Source organism: Anopheles coustani, chromosome X (assembly GCF_943734705.1).
Source record: "Anopheles coustani chromosome X, idAnoCousDA_361_x.2, whole genome shotgun sequence".
Taxonomy (NCBI): Eukaryota; Metazoa; Arthropoda; class Insecta; order Diptera; family Culicidae; genus Anopheles; species Anopheles coustani.
In genome coordinates, this window is record NC_071290.1 from 15,559,892 (window position 1) to 15,580,683 (window position 20,792).

The following is a 20,792-nucleotide window of genomic DNA, read 5'->3' on the forward strand; positions in this document are numbered from 1 at the left end:
ACGACGGCGACGGCGCGGGCTGAGACAAAAAAGGCACGTTTCTCCCGCGATCATTTTCCACACACAGACGCAAGGCGCGTATTTAGCTCTCGTTTGCCCTTACCATTTCCATTTCCTCCCGACCAGCATTTCCTCTTCCCCCTCCGGCATCGTCTTCGAAGGGCCCTCGTCCTCTCTTTCTCTCGGGCTCCGCACATTTGTTTGACTTTTATATCGCTCTCGATCATCTGCCGCAAATTCCAGGGCGTCTTCGCCGGGCCGCACAAATAGACGCTACAGACGCCACCCCACCCCTCCTTCCCTCTCGATCGCGCGTTGAACCCCACCCGCAAACCCGTTAGTGGTGCACTTTTCTATCCACTTCCCTTTTACAGCGTCCGCCTGCGCATGGCTTTCCTCCGCAGCGCAACTCATGAAGGCAAAAGGGCCCACACCTCGAACGGAAAGGGGAAAAAAGAACACATGCATCCGTTGCAGCAACGCGTCCACTTAATGGACAAGGAAATAATAAGTGCTACACGGTCGGGCGGGATCGCGCTCTGCCCAAGGGGCCACCCAAGCGTTCCTCGGAGAACATTCTGCTTCCGAACGCCCGATGCACCTCATTTCAATACCAGGCCGTTCATTGGGAGGTGTTTGGCATATGCTCCATTAATGGATGCAAGTTCCATGTGAACCGAGAAACAGCTACGGCTGCCCTTCTGACGACCAGTGCATCCCTGCGAGAGGCTTGAACGTAATTCTCAAAGACCTGCCATTCCTAAACACCTCTCTAAGCACATCACCAGACTAAGAGATTAATCTTTAACTTGAAAGAACTCACAAAAATAAGAGATTTTCGAAACAATCATTACATTATGATTTAATTTAGTAGAAAACAGCAACAGACTAGCGTTTACTCACCTGTTAGTTCGCTTCAGTGCAACGTGCACCCGTTACGCCTGCGCCGGAGAATAAGATAGCTGTAGGCACAGGTTGCTCCCGGTTGCTGAAGCTGCTCCGTTCGTACTTACCGCCGTACGGGCCAGCTCCACGACTTTTATCTACCGCCGTGAGTCTTGTATACCTATTTTATTTCAGCCACCCAGGCTTGTCTGCTCGTGTTCCAATTAGAAACGCACCTGAACTACTCCTCCACCGCCTCCACCGTGAGCGACAGCTTGTCATGTGTCGCGCCAGGCTTACCGTTGGCCAATGCCGAGTGAGTGTTTGCTCTTCGGCCATTAATCCTGCATGACATCTGCGGTTCATCCCGTCTTGTCCGGGGCGGGTGTCACAGCGCCATTCTACATGCGTCTGACGAAGAATGCAACTGCAGCATTTATTCTGTACGGGGTTATCAACTACGGGAATTTGTGGCATATTTTTAGCTAAATTAAGTTATTTGAAAACATATTTAGCTATAGAATATGTACATTAGCGTGTCTAATACATCCTTTTACGCGGAGTACATGCATATACGCGTCTATTAATACATTTCACGGGTCCTGGAACAAACAGTGAAAAGCAAATTACGCCTGAAATCATGTAACGTTTCGTCACAATAGTTTAAGCTATAACAAATGTTTAAATAAGTATTCCAACAAGCAGATATTCATCAAATACTAAACGTGATACTTAAAGAATGCTGATTCGAAATGGATTCATAATAATCCTTGCATTCTGGCTCTCGAGACAACATTAAAAAACATACTCATCAGGAGGCAATATGCTCCGGCTTATGTAGGGTAGAATCCACTGCTGTAAATGTAAGGCAAAACACGTAAGTTTACCAAAACATATTCAGTATGTCACTGTTCCAGCTAAATCAACTCACGATTGTGTGTATTTCATATTGAAATAAATGTTGAAAAGGTCTACCTTGTGTTGTGCTCTGTGTTTTCTTGTGGTGAATGTTTTCCGCTTAAGGGGGGCGTTTTGCTTCACCTTGCTTTATCTACTCTCAACTGTATCTTACGGGGGTATAAGTTATCTATGTATGCTTACTATTTGTGCTGACCAGATACTAGCATAGACGAGAATAAGCAAATAAATTTAATATCAAACGCTGGGCTGAATTCATGCAAGATGCCTACGTCAACATAGATTGTTTAAAGTCATATTTACCGAGCGACATTATCCACCGCAACCCGATTTCGATTCGGATCATGTTTTAGAAAGGATGCAGGGATTTGTTTGTTTTCCTTTTTAATAGTTGTATTTGTATTGCTTACTTCCTACTGCACGGATCGGTTACGGGAATCGTTGACCGAGACGATGGCCGCTTAGAAATATACCCTGTACGAGCGTACGCAAAATACGCTCATCACGCGCCTTAGGTGAGTATCACACCAACCCAGCCCCAGTCACAACAACTTCGCACCGCATCGCCTAAGGATGCAATGTTGATTTTTGAGTGATTTGTTATCGTTCCCTAGCAGCTGCTCATGTTACTTGCATCTATAACTATTGGACTTTATTTCCTCAATTTTCACGACGTTGTACTACCATCCGAACATAGTTCTCGAATCCACGTTGGTTGGTATTGACGATACGCTTGCGCGTACGAAAGCATAAACCGTTCGCCAGCACGAATCACAATTCTAAAACAAATCACAATTGGCCGTAGGCTAGTAGGCAGCAAAAAAGGGGTTGTTAAAAATACTTAACACTATTAATGGAAACATTAATCTCGTTCTAACATAAAATATACTTGCACCACCAGTCGCGCACGTGAGTGAAAAGTATGCGAATGGTAGCGCTAGCGAAATACTTGGAAGACTTTCCACACCGATCTGGATGTTTAAATAAATAGTTTGTATGAAATGGGAATTATCGGAAGGCAGTACTGATCAACTGACGGAATGCTTCCGAGGCTTACTGCCGAATGGTCCAAAGCGCCCTCTGGAAACAAGTTTTACCGCACCGAAACCGGAGGCTGCTGACAGCAACGTGCTTTAGGCTCAAATCTCAATAAAATACGTGGCACTGGTTATTGGTTATCAACTAGACGTAAATCTATCTTAAACTCTAATAACGAAACTAGTTCGAGATGAAAAATATTAACAAAGGAACATAATAATGTGCTACTTGAACAAGTATCGATTACTTCATACATGGTACACAAATGCGCTAGGCCACATCATGTCCTCAGTCATGGTTTTGAGAGCTATTCCGCACCCAACCCCACAACGGGTCGCAAAGAGCACCGTCAACAACATTATGTAGGTTCGTGTGTAGTCAAGGCTTCGCGAAAAGCGTGCCCATTTTCGGTGCTGTTCTTTAGTGCAAACTATTTGCATCATACTTTTGTATCACTTTGCAACGGCATGGCTTCCACAAAGTGGGAAGTGACGAGTAGGGGTCGGAGAAAGTTTTCCCTAAGACCCCGTAGCTGGAAGACGGCAGTTTGCCTCAGTTCGTATCACGTGTTTCTTTACCGCGTCTTGTATACATCACTTGATTGTAGTTAACATAAGGAAGCGACAAATAAAACTGTCTTGAGACGCATAACATAAGGGAGTCAATTGATGGGGGAGTATTTAGAGATTCGGAGTATCTAGAGATTCAGAAGCGATCCTGAGACGCCATCACAGAGGGGTGGGGGTGGGAGGAGTTAATTGCAGAACGAACAGCAGGCATCTCGATAGACTCGATGGCATCAAGTGTCAATGGCTCTTTTTCGATCAATTCAACGATAGTCAGTGACCGTCCGAATTTGGGTGAACCAGCACCGACAAATCATTCCCCGCAATATCGTATCGGTTTGACAAAAAGGCAGAAACTTACGTCCACTAATCTGCAACGCCGAGATCGACGAGCTGCTGCAGGCATCGCTGGAAAAAGGTGGGATCGGGAAACTGATTCGATCGCGTCTTTTGATCGACGCAAAACTGCACCACGTCCTCGAAACCGGTCGTCGTCGACCGGTCGATTGTAAATAGCAGCCGGCGCCGGAATGCCTCAATCAGGAACGAGAGTATCAGTCGGCCGTGGTAGTCGTACGGCAGGAAGCACTGGCGAGGAAATCCGACGGCAAAGTACTGTTTACCCGGGCGTGGATGGTGAGTACTCTGCACCGCCGACTGGAAGCTGTTACGGAACACGGATGGATAAATTAGCTTAGTTGCACGTTACAGCTCTGCACCGAGTGATGGCTTACTTGTAGGTGATGACAACTGTGGGTGCACCGTCGTGTCCGACAAGCTCATACGGCTGGATGCTCCATTCCATCGAACCTTCCGGCTGATTGCCCAATCTTGTCCCGTAAGTGACATGGCACGATGGACACCGGATATGATAGTACTGGTAGGGGAGAAGAATAACACAACAATGCATCGGATTATCGGAGTGAGTAACAAGCAGTAATAATGTCGGCACAAACTTACCGACACAAGCGTCTTTTTATCCGTGAATTGTTTTATCAGCTTTATAAAGCACATCAGGTGCACCACATGCTGGCAGCGGGTCAGTGACTTGGGCGGATTTTCCCCGTCATCGACCATATGCAACTGACATACCGGGCACGGTTGCTTCCATGCCGGCACCACGTCGATCGGTTTGATGTATTTGCCAAGCTGATTGAACATATCCTGCAGTGCGGCGTGCGATGGCAACGAAACGGAAGTGGCATTGCGATTCAGCGTGGAAGGGCCCGGCTGTGGACCATCCAGTGGCGCCACCCATCCGGCACCAAGTGCATCGAACTCTTTAATGTCGTGTAGGTTGATAACCTGTACCTTCATATGGCGCAGATGCAGCCGATCTTCGAAGAGCTGACGTACGGGAGCACCAAACGCTTCGGGAGCCGGCAACTCGACCTGCCCTACATTGGCTGTTGGCTGCTCGTGCGTATGATGCTGCTGACGATATAAGAAAAAATTGGAGATTGTTTTCACGACCGAGCCCGAGCCGGACACGTGACGTTGCTCTTGTAGCGCTTGAAGCTGCAGGCTATTGTTGGCCGTCGCTTGGTGGCACTGTTGTCCCCTAGCGTCTTGTTTCTCCAGGCTCCTCGTAGATTGTTGCAGCTCTGCTACGTTCGACTCGGTTGAATAATTACTCAGCGAGGTAGTCGTCGAAGATGGGGATATGGATGATGACGATTGCGCCGGTGTCGATAAGCGTGGCCAAAGGGTGGTCGTGTAATGGAACGAATCGGCGACTCGGCGAAAAGGGTATACCGTACCCGACGCAGTATGATACAGCAAAGGCGATGGAAATGAAATGTAAATTTCCACCCTCTCGCTGGTCTTCGACAGATCGATGGATTTCTTGCCATTATTGTAGGCATGGTCGACGAACTGCTGCACGTTATAGGGCAAGCAAACCCATCCAGTGAAAGGCATCTGGAACTGTGACGATTCGATCGAATCCTTTTGCTGGTAAATGGAGCGGCGTACGTCCCTAGTCCCCGTGGGGCTATACTCTTTCAAATCAACCAGGCTGACATGGCGACCGTAGAGATCCGGATCACTGTCGGCTAGCTCGACGCGTGAGAGTTGGCTTCTGGCGGCGCGTTCCACAAAGCGAGACACCATCGGCGCGTATGGGAACCAGAGGGAAAATTCTGGATAAAATGCCTCCCACACAACGGCCATGTAGCGTACCGGAGGATTGTGTTGCAGCGCCATGGACCAGGTATCTGAAAAACGGAAAGACTTCAATAGAATTAGATAAATGCCGTGCAAATGCTCATCGACAAGTAGGCCATGAATACCGCAATGGTAAAGGAAATTCCGCGAATTTCACGAAAGGTAATTGATTTCGATTAACACAATGTTTTTCTCAGCCCTTCAAACAGTAAGGCATCACATTCCGCTGATCTACGCACGCAGGTGGTTGGTTGTAGTTTTATTTTATTGTTGAATTTTGATTGCATGCCGATGACAAGGAGCCCACCAATTTTTCCTACTGGTGTTTCGTTTGAAATAAGGCATACACTATTTTTTTTTATATTTGATTGATTGACCACACGATATTGTAACATTCGCTTGCACGATCGAATTCAACGCACTTCGTCACATCGCACATTCAGTTCGGGTTTGTATTTCGCCAATAGATAATGTATTTAGAAAACTATGGCTTTATTCAAATTATCACTTATTGCACACTTTCAAATGCCGCACCACGCCAAGAGCACGCTTTCTTTGCATTATTTTATTTTAAATCACAGCACTTACCTCGTCCTACGCTACTCGTAGTGTAAAACGGTTCTTAGTTAGGTAAAGATGGCGTTCAACAAGTAGCCATTAAAGATGGCGTTCCGACACGCATACCAGCTTACGCATCCCAGCTGACAGCAAATTAATTTAAAGATCAGTCTGACAGAATGACAGACGCAACTGACAGATAAATTAATAATAAAATATTTTTTAGTTATTTAAAATTAGTCCAACACTGTTCTAGCCAATAAACCAAGAAATACAGTATGAGGGATTCGTAGACTTATTTTATAAAATTCAAACTTAATCAGCCTCAGCACGGACTTCGATCGTATCAATCCGAACGAATCGAGCTGTCAGTTTTCATACATATTACGCCAAAGGTTCAATTTATTTCATTTGATATGAATGAAAATGAAAATAAACGCCTTCGAGAGAGCGGCTTGGCGCTCGTGGGACGATTTTCTAAGCGGCGTAACCGCTCGGCTGTCACGGACCTCTTCACTTTTCTTAAAGGCTGATTCGCACGTCGGCAAGTGCAAGTGGCAAGTAAGCAGGCAAGTGGCAAGTAGCCGTTCGCACTGCAGGCAAGTACTTGCCGGTAACTAGATCACTCACACAAGTACACAATAACGATTAAATTTTATTTTACCATTATTTCATCATCAATAAATAAAAATATTGATCAACGATACGATCAAATAATATTTCTCGAACATTAGTCGAAAATTGTCCTAAACAAATCACGAAAATGAAACAGTTTTTGTTTGACATCTTGTATTTACACGAGTTGTCAACCAATACATCCACCTACTTGCCTGAAAAATAGACTCGGTTCTATTCCACTGGCAAGTAGCTACTTGCCACTTGCCACTTGCTTGGTCCTGATTCGCACAGGGTAGGTACGCGGCAACTTGCCACTTGCACTTGCCACTTGCCGACGTGCGAATCAGCCTTAACGACCATGATTGATGTCATGCTATTTTTTATAAGTATCATAAACCAAGAACGGATTGGCCCAACACTGCAGTAAAAAGCTAGCCCAACACTTTATAAATTTCCATTTTTAACTGGTAAAGCAATCAAAATGAACTCATTAGTTTGACATACAATCGATTTGTTCATCGCTTCATCCAGATGTGGACGTTTGGGCAAAGTCAGAAATATTTCATGAAGCCCTAGCTGTCATGCACGTCATGGGGCTTTCGCTCTTGTATAGACCTTGCTGTCAAGTTACTGTGGTCGTCTTTCTGCTTCTGCAGAGCTAACCATCCTTTGCAAACAGCAGGAGTTTGTACAATTTTTTGGTAAACACAAGCACCTCTCTTTCCCATCGCAGTAGGCCAAGTGTATCAGCAAATGTCAAATGCTTTCGCGACCATCTACGGCGCTTGCTCCCGCCCGCCATGGTGCCTCGATGCGTACCCCGTTACAAAGTAATGGTGCATATACCTTCAAGCGAAACCTGCTACCTTCGCGGTTTGTGGTGAGCCAGTCTATTGCCAACTCGCGAGATTAACTGAAGTGGTCCTCGGATTTAGTTCGCGGTAAACAGTTGTTCCTTATCTTCCTCGCACTTTTTGTGCGTCCTGAGCGTTTCATCTCCAGACCGGCGGTTCTGGACGTGCAGGACTTTTTGTGTAGGCCACACCAACAACAGAATCAGGTATGTATCCATTGCTCATCCACAATCAAACATGCAGCGTGTCCGTTACTATGGCACCTTTCGCCAAAAGTGCGTTATATGACAATATGACGAAGTGAACCGAATTATTTTGCGTGGTTCCAAGCAAGCTTCTTCTCATCGAAATCATACCTGCCAGATTGTCGAAAACAAAAATATGCGAACGGCAGCAAATATCGAGCCGCAACACCGACCTCTATCTGCATTGGCTGGCCAGGTAGCACCATCACCAGAATTCCATGCTGTCTGCCAAATCACCTGATCTCAACAACGTTGAACCGGGTGTTAAATTCGGAAAGTCGATCACTTCCAACGCCGGCAGACATTGGACGCGAACAGGGTAAGGGGTTTTAAAATGGTATCCCTGGTAAAATTGTCCTGGCAGCATGCGTTGCTGAATCTTGGAACACGTCGCACAATAGGCAACCGTATTATAATCAATTGGCTTTGCAGATTTTTAAGTTGCAGCTTATTTAATTAAATATTGCAAATTTTAGGGACCATTTTAGCGAACAAGGTCAGTGACAGAGGAGATTAAAGGTGAATTACTGGCATTAACTTGTTGTCCCACTGCATCCTCGCAGCCCTATGGGCCTATCAATCGACCCCTGAAATTGTAACCGAGCAGATTGCATAACGGAATTGCACACCACACACTCACGTAGTAGTGCTCATAAGACATTGGCAACACTAGCAAACTATCGACGTGCCCGAGCTGGTGGTACATCACGGCACCCTTGGCACAGAACTAGGTTTACCTCGCTCCGCGGGATGGGAGAAGGTAGAAGGATACGCCGGATAGACACAATGTTTCGTGTTGTATTTTTCGAACCTTCCTGAAGATGTTACCAAATAAGATTACATTTTGTCTCACTATTGTAGATAGAAACTCTCGACGGCTACCGAAGATGGGTAACGGCTTCGTAAGAGTGGACGCGCATAGAGAGTATTATCCCGGACAGCGTCCAATCGACCACGCATTGTATATGTCATACCGCTGTAACGCTCAATGCGTCCCACGCGCTCGAAGTGCTGCGCAGCAACAACCACCATTATAAGAAAGGGACAGCGGGGCGTCAGATTCACCAATCTTTGCCAAGCGAATATACCGGCAAAGCCGACAAGGCCCGCCAAGATCGGAGTGAGCAACACATTTTAAAAATAACTCCCGCATGACACCGGCCAGCGGTGGACGCGACGTTTGAACAGATGTTTGATGTTGCAGTTGATGATATTCGCCCCCTTTGGACCAGTGCTTTAGTAGATCTAGGGTAGAAATAGATGATCGCTCCGTGCATCTAGCTGAGGGATGTATAGGGCAGAATTATTAATTTAAGTCATCGTTGCTCCGGTTCAAGCACGTCGCATAATCGATCGCTTTTCGCCTCCCTCAGGTCTATAGTAGGAAGACAAACTTATTTACGCCCACGCACGAAAGCAAACAGGAAATGATGTTTTTTTTTATAAAGTCGACTTATTTTTCATTTGTCACCTTAAATTAACATCTCCGTTGCTTCGTGTCAGGCAGATCTAACAATCCTTTGAAAACCTTCTTAACACAATTATCACTTTATTACAAATGTTTCTGTTACATGTGTATCACTCACACCAGGATTGAACAGAGCAAGTTAAGATGTTTGTACTCTTGGTGCGCTCTAAATGGCTTAACGTTTATGCTAGTTATGGAATGTAGTTGTTTTCAAATCTAAATGCTCATAAAATAGCTCGAAAAAGATATATAGATATTCTCTACAGCATCTAATATACTACGAAACTCTTCGTATTATTATGGAATTATTGAAGATAATGCTTCCTTAAGGAGTGGTGAGCAATTTAAATGAAAAAATAAGTCGAGCTAGATTAAACGTGTATAAAACTTTCGAAAAGCAATATCTTTCGCTCCACTCCAGGTTGTTATCTTGAGTTCGGACGAGAAGAAGTAAAACCTTCCATCAAACATATCACTTCAACCGTACATAAGTGATAAGCACGATAGAGATAGGTAGACGGCCCGGGGGTAGCGGACAAAAGGTCATGCACGACGGAGACAACTATCAAGCAGGCGTTGATGCTGACCGTTTTTATTATCAGCGGCGGACATCGTGGCGCGTTCTAGTGCGGCTTGCGGGATGCATGAAAAAATGTGCCGTTGAAAGTTGCCCCTGGCACACTTTGGATGATGAATCCCTTGCCGGGGCTGGATGCGTTCTCGTCTCCACTCCCTTGGCACTCGACGCAGTTTGAACATTGCACCCTTCTGCTCGTCCTGATCATCACTGTCAGCTGGTAGCGATAAGCGCTGTTATTGCCTCCGCAATTCGCGAACTCGTTTCGTTGGGTCGGTTTAGATGCCGCATCGAAATCAGCGTCGGGTATGATGAAACGACGTAAATTATATGCACAGCAGAGGTTTTTGCTTCCGAGTGTACAGTGAAAAATAGGTAACACATAAGGCAACCAATTGTTCAGTAGTTAAACAACAGCCACTGGTTGTATAGATAACGGTATAATGGATTGGTTGTCTGATTGTGACCTGTAGACTTCACAAATTAATTTGTCGATTTGAATGATATTTTCTAGAGCATAATATTTGGTTGAACATTTAATTTATTCATCATGTATAATCTAAATTGTCGTACACTGCGTACGTATAGGAATGCTTTAATTGTAGACGACTCTAAACTATCCCAAATTGTATGATATTAGTAATTGTACCAATCAACATCATTGTACCACAACAACATTTATTTTTCCAAGCTTTCGCTGCACTAGAATTTGACGGCAAATTTTTGTTTTAATTTTGAAATCCAATTTTAGCCTGCTTTTCTCGTGTATCGTGGGCAACGTTACATTTTCCGATTGATCTTATGTTGAGGTTGTTTTACACAAAAAATGTTAATGGTCTGATAGTCCTGTTTTGCATTACTACCAAAATTCATTCTTCGAGTGGCTGGTATGCTTAATTGATAAAAAGGGATCCTTGTCCTGTCGGGTCACCTTATGTTCCACGACTAGCATGTGTTTGTAGTATGGTGGAACAACTCCTGACCAACTCTGTTTGTAGCAGAGGAAAGTGGTCGGTACTTACTGGGTTTGGCTGTAACCACTAAAAATGAACAACCCTTGTACAGTAACAATTGAACTCATTTACTTTAACACGCTTCATACTCCCAAAACACTTCTTTAAGTTTCCGTACGCAACCAAAAAGTAGAGCATGACGATGTTGTAACATGGTTCCCGATTGAATTGTCATCGCAAGGGAATAAATTGTAGCTATCAATTGTATCGGAAGTTGTGATACTTTAATCTATTCACTAATGCCTAGTTCATAAATGGTAAAACATCTGTGAGGCTGTTGCAAACATTGCAAACCCTTTTTAAATGTTCATTAAGCTCATCTTAACTCTCGCTGTGATGTCGTCAAATTTCCACAACTACTCAAATTTTTGGAAAAATCCTCACCGAAGACGTTCTGCCTTTTCTGAAAAATGAAACAAATGTTAGTTTTGTTGTTCATGGGCAGAACAGAATAACTACCGATGTAACTCATTGGTTTTTATTCACCAAATAATTAGTTAGCGGCCAAGCAAATCCAACGTATTTTTATTACATTGGTTCCACTCTATTGGTAGCGCATCCTCGCCGCATGGATGTAAATATTTTAACATGTTTTATTTTTATAGATTTTCAATATAGTTTTCCGCAAACGTGTCCTCGCTCGGGTGCCAAAATTCATGTATGCTAACCCAAGCGCGTTTCTTTCTTTCTCGTTTGCTTTCTTTCTCGGCGTTCATCTTGCGCGCTTCATCGGTTCAACTGAACGGACGCGAAAAATAAATAATTATTTATTCCGCACACAAAAGCCGCGAACCGCGGAGAGGAATCGCGGCGAGAAGGCGCTGCCAAGCCGGGCCCAACGTATAAGTCGGATATTGCTCGTCGGAAGAGATTTACTTCGCGAGAGCGCGAGCGCGTCTACACAACTCCCTTTTTTCAAGCGTCGATCCCTTCGCCGAGGGCAGCCCCAATCACACGCGCTCGTGTGTGTGTGTGTGTGTTTGCTCCCTGCAGCAGCCCGTTTTCGCCCGCCTCGCCTCCGTCCGTCCGGTGTGTAGTGTTTGTCGAAAGGGGACCAGTCCAACGAACGCGCCAGCCATGACGCTCAGTCTAACACTGACGCTCTGTCAAAGGAGTGGTGCCGCGAGCTCTCGGGGCCTTCAACTACTGCGCCCGGGAAGTGTGTGCATTGGACGCGCGGCCTCATCAGCACACCAGCATCATCCAGCGACCGTGTCCGCTATCAATCAGACCCAACAGCAGCAGCAGCAAAGCCGGCGCTCGATTGTGACGATGGCGTGCGTTCAGCAGCAGCAGCGATGCGTGTCAATCGACAACATCAACCCGGCGATCAAAACCATGGAGTATGCGGTCCGTGGCCCGCTGGTCGCCCGCGCCGGTGTGATCGAGAAGGAGCTGGAGCAGGTAGGCAACCGCGAGGTGGCCTGTTGTGGCCCCATTGTGCTCCACATTCTAATTCCCAAATGAACTGACGATGTTTGTGTTTTGCGTCTTCATTTCTATTCCACTCCATTGCAACCCACCCAACGCGGCAATGGATGACATCAACAAACGGTTCCTTTCCACCGACCGACCGGTGCAGGGTGCGAAGAAACCGTTCAAGGAAGTAATCCGCGCCAACATCGGTGACTGCCACGCCATGGGCCAACCACCGATTACCTTCATCCGCCAGGTGAGTGTTTGTACATTTCACTGTGTATGTGCGTGTGTGTGCCTTACAGTTGGATGTGCGCATGACGCGAAGGGGGAGGGGAACCGTGCGGCCAGGAGTGCCGGGTAGCTAACGGCTGCCACGTGACGTAAACTGCGTCCTATATCCTTCCTACCACGTGGGGCGTGCAAGAACGAAAGTCCGAAGTCGCCGGTGGGGCGCTTGAAGGAAGAGGGCAGCACACTTATCAACACCAACACCACCGTAATCAACGTAAAGCTCCTTTGGGGCGTACGGTCGAACGCTATCGTTCACTCCGGTTCCTTTGCCGGTGGATAAGATGTCGAACGTTTAACGTCGAACGAAGCAATAAAATAGAACCGAGAGGGTTCGAGTGGTGTGACATTTGAATGTGCACACCTTCATACATGCCGCAACCCATCAGTTAAGGCGTTGACCTGCGGGATCCTTTGGAGTGCTGGCGTGTTACGTAATCACGCAAAACCGAGTCGCAGAAAGGAAGTTATTACACGTTGGCCGCACTGAAAACTAGAACGCTCGTTGCGTTCTTCCAAACACGTGTCTCGCATTTTGCATTGAAATGTTCAAAATTTGCGAAGTGGAAGAACCGGTTTTTGGCGGATGATGGAACAGGAACCGGTCGACCAGTGGATGCTCCATACCCACGTTCATCTAATTCTCTTTCGGTTTCGTGAAACGGAAGAAAATCCTACTCTCTGCAATGCAATGAAGAAAAAGTTGCCTCCGTTTTAAAAGCTTAAAGGTTTCGTTTGTTCGACGTCATTGCGTAATTGTTTGATAAAAGGCGAAGAAGTTACTTCAACCAACTTGAGAGGATATGCCTTGCATGGTGGAAAAGTGCTCCAATTATGTTCGTGAATTGATTTCGATTGGCACGCGAGGAATTGTTTTGCGCTCGATGGTCAACCACGCTGACCTTTTGGGCGTGGGGTTTGCTGCGGAGTTGACAGTATCGAACGTTAGATGACCAGTATATAAATGGCGTTCTTGTTACAAAAATAGAACGATAAAACGGCCTGCTTTATAGATCAGTACAACATTATAGCATAGAGTTGTTAATGCTTTTCCCTTTGGACTACTCATATCAAATAACGTGAGTGGTTTTATTGTCTCCTTTTAATTAGAACCTATCACCTATTTACAGATCGACGGCTGATAGCTAGCATTTTTCATTGACGTTATCAGTTGTTAAGCCGTACCATGTTTATCGAAGGTAATATTTTTGTTTTGAGACATTGAACAGCATGTTGTTGATTGGTAGTGAACCGTTTATCTTAGTCTAGTTACAATCTGTCGCACAGGAAATCGGCCCACAATTATCTCCGCTGTGTGATGCGGTGCTAACCGGCGGCTCACGTTTTCTCGGCTCCGCTCCGGGGCACATATTTACCTTGTACCTTCCAGTGCAGTTGTTCCGCACAGCCACGCGCGGAAAAGGTAGGGTGGACCTGCACGTGAGACTGTTATGTTACGGATGGGGAAGTGACTGCGATTGCGGGATGAAAGCATACCGAGCCGTCGTTATCACAAGATGTCGCTAAATGGCCGCAGTGTCAATAACGCACCTTCTGCTCTGCGGCGAAGCAAAGAACAATTTTCCCCGTCCTGGCGGGGTGTTCTTGTTGCAAACCTCGAACATTCCGGACCGGAAGGAGGGATGGGAGGTATAAATCCATCTATACAGGCCACTGTGCCCAAGACTCAAGAAAAACGCACATTCCTAGAGCGTAGCCGAGCGCGCGTGCCTGAGCTGCTTTGTTGTGCCCCTGCGGAAACATAAACTGAAATACTATTTTTGACTCTTTCTTTCTCACACATTAATTTCGCTAGCCTGCCTGTTGTGTATTAAATGGCAATGATTTTCTACCTTCTGACCGAATTTCCGAGCCCGTGGCGCAGATGTTTTCTGTGAATGAAAACCATTGGAAACTGTAAAATACTGTAGTTGGTAGAAGCCATCTGTTAAAACTATAGTTGTAGACAAAACACAAATATTAATCCGACTTAAAACAAACTCATCAGAACAATAGAGGGAGAAACAAACAGTACTACAGAACACAGTTTAGATAAATAATGGTTTCACTGTTTATGTGCCGTAAATAAACTACCATTATTTCAAGAGGAAAGCGGTTTTGGGAAATAGAATGTGCAAGAAAATCCTAAGAGAATTTAACCTATTCCCATTATGCTTAATCCGTATTGTCCAAAGGTGAAGGCATTAGTACTAAATTAACACCTCGAAGAAACAGATTCTTCAACAAGCTGTTCAAGTGGGAGTTGATAAGGAAAATGATGATACCCCCTTGGTTTTTCAATATGAATTTTGTTCCATTTGCAGCGTCATCAGAATGTAAATGAGATTGCAGTAGACAAACCAACAAAGGTGTCCCGAACCGATCTCGAGATCGAGCCGATTGCATTGCTGTACGATAGAACGCTCTGGCGACCACATTCGTGTTGTTTTGTTTTTCATTTCTGTTTGTCTCTTAGTATCGGCAAGCGCTCGTTTCGAGCCGTTGTTGTTTACGCGTTCGAAGCGTTGTTCCGCGCTGTGTACAAAGAGATGGTTGAAATTACTGAAAAGATACAGAGCCGAACAACAGGCCCTTGGTAGCGCAGTCTGGCATGTCTATTTTGAATGTGCGTGGGTACGGAAGAGTGTATTCCTTGGGGGTCATTATCTGTCCCCCGCGGGCCATTTTCACTTGTTTTTTTTCCTGAATCTCTCCAGGAGAAGCTTATCATCTTGGCAACTGTCCAATTCGCACCATCTCAAACAATATCGACGGATTGTCCCAGCGACGGTCGGTGATTAGAATGCCCATTTTGGGAACGAACACCTACCCACACAACTTGTTGGTTATGTCTGGTTGCTAGGGTGTAAAATGGTCCATAAACATAATGCCACTCAAATTAGCGATGAAGTGCGAGAAGAGGCGAGACGCAAATTCCTTGTTTTAACGGCACGAGCCGCTCGGAGACTCATCGCCACGATAGGCCGATATTGAGTCGTACGCCAAACCGCCCGGGAACGATAAGGCAATGACACCGCAACCGACCTGATGCCACTCGTGATTTGCTATCGGTGTTCCACCTTGTAGCAACAGCTACCGTCCGTCCCAAAGCAAGAGGAATCACGCAATAGATACAAGGGTCGCGGTTTTTTTATACAGTTACTCCCCAAAGTGAAGGTACACAGTTAAGTTTCCCACTTGACCCCAAATATCTTGACCAACTCGATTCGTGTCCCGAAAATTGCAGGAGCATTCTCAAGGAACATAAATCCTATCAAAAAAACCGAAGTAAGATGTTTATTTCGTAGTGTTGAGCCACAAACAAATTAAACACCACAACACGCGGTGGTCTGAAAAGTGTTCGTGCACCATCAGAATCCATAAGTTAAACTGCCAGCTGGTCAAGTAGGCACTGATATTTTTAATGAGTTATGTTTTAATTTTATTTTTATGGGCACTGATATTTTTAATAAGCATGTCAAAGCGTACTTGAAACTTTTTTTTTGTCAAAATACCCTTGTAAATTACGAGCAACTGTAAAAAATGCTGTGAATAAATCGTTGTTCAGAGTTTAATATTGATTCAGATAATATTGTAAAGAAACATTGAAAAAAAATGTCATAACTAATCGATGAATCATATTAATTAGATTGTATAACAGCTAGGAAAACAGTAGGAATTAAACTCAGAAGATCAATTGCGATACTGCAGATTTTTATACTTCGAAGTAGCATATAAGTTCTTATCAATGTGTGAAGATGATAAGTGTAAGGATTATTTGATAGGTATACTGTGCCTCTACAACTTCCCTTTGCAATGTTCGCAACATATTCGGGGTCAACCGGCGAATTTGATTCTGTACCGTCTCTTTTGGGAGTAACTGTATGCTCCTACCCGACTGCCTCTACTGCCGGGCAAACCCGAGGGCAACCATTTTTTTGTTGTTTTATTGCAACAGCCTAAGAGCTAATTAGAAAATGAAATGTAAGTCAGGCGAACTGCCCCGGACGGCGATAACGTCGCTCTCCGGTCGCATCACGTCCACAGCGTGACACTCCATATAGCAAATTTTAAAGACACACATTTGGAGCCCATTTATAGCTGTTACTGGGCCCGCCTGGGGTTTAACCTTGTGATTCCCCAACCGTACTCAACATCTGGACATCGTTAATGGATAAAAATGACTTAGGTTTCCAATGGCGTCGTTCATCAACCAAGCCGCGTCCGGCCCTTTCGGTTCGTTGGTATGGGTTTGGCATGGTTGGTGCTGCCATCACGCCATCACGAGTGACTCGCCTATCGGAATATTATGCTGCTAGAGTCTCTAATGGAATTGTTTACGCTTCCGGATGGATGGCGTGATATGGTGGCGTCGATTGGCGAATTGCTTTTAATTGCACGGAGTTGCCGGATGGTTTTGTACGGTGAACGATGTATTCGATACTGTTCCCTTTGACCTTTCGCTTGTGAAGACGGTATGGACTCAATTTAATCGCACTCTTCTTTTCAGAAAGATCAGCAAAGGTCTTTTTCCGGTAAGATGATTCTACGAGGAATATAGACGAATATAGACATTCTAGAGAGGATTCTAAGCTCCGCAAAAGTAACCTCGGGAGGGGAAGCTAAAACGTAAAAGAAGTACTCATTTTTTAGATGATTAAATAATGTTTACGTTCGTTCTAAAGAGGCCTCCAACTGTTGGATTACGAATAATATGATAGTACAATTAATTCATACTGTTGTACCTAAGTTGGTTTCTTTTTTTCACTTGCTATATTTCTTTATTTAACTTAACTATCTCTTCATTTGTTCAGATCGTTCCGCACGTGGTAAAGTTCGTACCGGTACTAACATCTATCGCTCTTCGATCTGTCAAGTCCTTTTGTCTGTGGAGCCTTTGTTTCATCCAGCATCCATTATTATTATCGATGCTGGATTATCGCACCTTCATTTGCACCGGGTGCCACACACACACACACAATTTATTTTCACCTTCCTACCAAATGGTTACTATTTGTATCTATAAGAACCGAGAGGCATCGGTGAACGTTTAAGAAGATGAACAAAATAGTAATAGCATTCCCTTCATGTGGTTGCAGGTGCTCGGACTGGTGTCCTATCCGCCGCTGTTCAAGGACCCGAACATCCCGGAGGATGCGAAGCAGCGTGCGCAAGGTATCCTTGACGGCTGCAAGGGTGGCTCGGTGGGCTCGTACTCCGACTCGGCCGGAATCGAGGTGATCCGGCGGCACGCGGCCGAGTACATCGAGCGGCGCGACGGTGGCATCCCGGCCGACTGGAACAACATCATCCTGTCGGCGGGCGCGTCCGGCGGCATCAAGGTGCTGATGGCGCTGCTGCGCTGCCCGATCGACGGCAAGAAGCCGGGCGTGATGATCCCGATCCCGCAGTACCCGCTCTACTCGGCGACGATCGCCGAGTTTGACATGGAGCAGATCGGCTACTACCTGGACGAGGCGAACAAGTGGGGCCTGGACATTGGTGAGCTGGAGCGCTCGCTGGCGGAGGCGCGCAAGACGTCGGCCCCGCGCATTCTGGTTGTGATCAACCCGGGCAACCCGACCGGCCAGGTGCTGTCGCGCGACAACATCGAGCAGATCATCAAGTTTGCGCAGCGCGAGCGGCTGGTGCTGTTCGCCGACGAGGTGTACCAGGACAACGTGTACGAGGCTGGTTCGAAGTTCCACTCGTTCAAGCGCGTCATGATGGAGATGGGCGAGCCGTACAGCAAGATGGAGCTGTGCAGCTTCATGTCCTGCTCGAAGGGTTACATGGGCGAGTGCGGCATTCGCGGCGGGTACGCCGAGATCGTCAACCTGTGCCCGGACGTGCGGGCGATGCTGCTGAAGTGCATCTCGGCCCAGCTCTGCCCGACCACCGCCGGCCAGGCCGTGCTCGACTGCGTGGTCAACCCGCCCCGGCCCGGCGAACCCTCGTACGAACTGTTCGCGAAGGAGAAGGCGGCCGTGCTCGAGTCGCTCCGTGACCGGGCCGAGCTGGTCGCCCGCACCTTCAACTCGATCGAGGGCTTCTCATGCAATCCGGTGCAGGGTGCCATGTACGCGTTCCCCCAGATCCGGCTGCCCCCGAAGGCGCTCGAGGCGGCCAAGGCGGACGGTAAGCCGGCCGACACTTTCTACGCATTCCAGCTGCTCGAGGAAACCGGTAAGAGACACTTTCTCCCAGCGAAACATTTCTTCTCGGTAACGCTAACCGATTCCGTCTCATCCCACTCTAGGTATCTGCATCGTGCCCGGCTCCGGCTTCGGACAGCGCCCAGGAACGTACCACTTCCGCACCACCATTCTGCCCCAGCCGGAAAAGCTGAAGGAGATGCTCGGACTGTTCAAGTCGTTCCACGAGAAGTTCCTGGCGAAGTACAAGTAATCCTCGGTCGGGGGGCCCCGGTCGCGTCTATTTCGCTTTTCGCATCTGGATGCCGTAACCCGTGAGACACACGCACACACACACATAGTCACAAACACATGCAACACACACGGCAAACGTTACGCGCCGTCTTTAGCGAAACAACAACGAAACACCCGGAAAGCGAATGCACTTTTACTAAGATAAGAACGATGACCACTTGCCGAGGGTGAGGAGTGGTGGAAAAAGTTGGCGTACAGACAAGGCCCGACGGATGGAGCACACACAATACACACATACACACATTGGTACACATATCGGAAATCGATGCAGTTTGCGGTGACCGTTTGACTCAATTCCGGAAGCCGGAAGCCGGAGCATTACGCGCTATCAATCGTTCGGCTGTGCATACCTGCATTATCTCAGCGTCTTGTTTAGTTCCGTTATTGAGTCGAAAGCGTCGAAAAAGAAATTCCAAAATAATATTATTCGAAGCAATCAAATTGCGGCAGATAGGAGAAAAGAAGGGCTTAGCGCACGCAAGCAACGCGGCGTCTGGGGCGAGCGGACAGGGATAAGCGGTGTAAGGAGATGCCGAAAGCAGGTGGTTAATCAAGATTTCTCGTAGATTGTAGGCAATTTACAATAGTATCCAAGTGGTGCTACCCCGCAGCTGTTTTGAAGTATAGTCGTTTTAAACATGAAATCGTTCCCTTAGTCACCGTGTCTGTCCAGTGTGTGTTTAATGTACGTGTATGCACTATATAAGTATATATCTCGCCCCTGCAACCGTCGCGTACGGTAGGCAAACTTTAAGCGAAAAGAAAACGCGAAAGTCCAAACCTCGGCTTTCATGCAACAAGGGTAAACGCAGTTCTTAAAATATGCATCACAAAATGTCTGTTTCTGTTTTTAAAATGTTTTTTTTTTCCTCTATGTATAGATCTATTGTTTGTATGCTTTATGCGCACCGGTGCGTGCGGACCAATAAAACGAGACGAAAATCGTAATCGTATTTCGCAATAATAACGTGGTTGGAAGCGTTTTTTCCATCTTTTACATACCTTTTCCATTTTACGTTGCCATTACAAATGTTTTTTATCATAAAGCGAATAAATATGTGATGCTTATGAATATGAGAAGAAGGAAAAGCAAAGCAACGTTAATTAAAATTTGAGCAATAATTGGCAGAATAGAGAAAATTTAAATAAGCTTGTTTGGTTAAACGAAGCCACAAAAAAACACATAATCAAAGCCTGATTGATCGGTTGAAAGTTGAAAAGTGATTGTTTTGGCGTAGGTATAAAAGACGGACAGTGAGTAAATGAAAGAAAACTCCTGGAACGCTGGATAGGATCAGACCGGAAGGGAAGGACGGAATGAAACTAGACAATAATTTTTCTACACTTCACAGGATAATGATGCGAGCCGTAGGAAAAGATGGTTCATGGTGTATGGATTTGCTTGCTTGTTTATTTCCCCTTCCGGAGACTCCCATCGTTTCCATAGGGATTGCTGTTGCTATGTCTACCTACCTTTTGCCGCTTCTGAATGCTAAAAACTAAACAAATATTGGAAAGTATTGGACAAACTCTGTACGAACAAAAATATAACAAACGACACATCGGTTCCGCCTTCCGTCGACCGTGCCAAAAACACTGTAACATACAAATTATGAAAATTATACAGACTCATTCCAAAAGTACCAAAGGGACAATAATTGGAAATAAAAATTAGACCCATAATCGTTATCAACAATTGTTTCTGCTCGTTTTGTTCCACTAAATTCCAC

At 45.9% G+C, this 20,792-nt stretch overlaps 2 protein-coding genes across 4 annotated transcripts; one reads left to right on the forward strand and one right to left on the reverse strand.

The window, feature by feature from the left end:
- Positions 1-2,184: 2,184 nt before the first annotated feature.
- On the reverse strand, positions 2,185-6,186 carry LOC131269657 (protein deltex-like). 3 transcript variants are annotated; one of them, XM_058272134.1, is made up of 4 exons: positions 6,162-6,186; positions 4,374-5,623; positions 4,142-4,284; positions 2,185-4,071 (listed from the first exon to the last, which is right to left on the reverse strand). In XM_058272134.1, exons 2-4 carry the CDS (start codon positions 5,610-5,612, stop codon positions 3,774-3,776), a joined length of 1,680 nt encoding a protein of 559 aa, XP_058128117.1. In that variant the 5' UTR covers positions 5,613-5,623; positions 6,162-6,186; the 3' UTR covers positions 2,185-3,773. The 3 variants fall into 3 exon arrangements, with proteins under 3 accessions (XP_058128117.1, XP_058128114.1, XP_058128115.1); XM_058272131.1 differs by having other exon boundaries at positions 4,368-5,623; XM_058272132.1 differs by lacking the exon at positions 6,162-6,186 and adding an exon at positions 5,699-5,801 and having other exon boundaries at positions 4,368-5,623.
- Positions 6,187-7,557: 1,371 nt separating this feature from the next.
- On the forward strand, positions 7,558-20,008 carry LOC131269658 (alanine aminotransferase 1). Its single transcript, XM_058272135.1, has 5 exons — positions 7,558-7,809; positions 11,692-12,310; positions 12,489-12,578; positions 17,713-18,799; positions 18,873-20,008. Exons 2-5 carry the CDS (start codon positions 11,984-11,986, stop codon positions 19,019-19,021), a joined length of 1,653 nt encoding a protein of 550 aa, XP_058128118.1. The 5' UTR covers positions 7,558-7,809; positions 11,692-11,983; the 3' UTR covers positions 19,022-20,008.
- Positions 20,009-20,792: the final 784 nt, after the last annotated feature.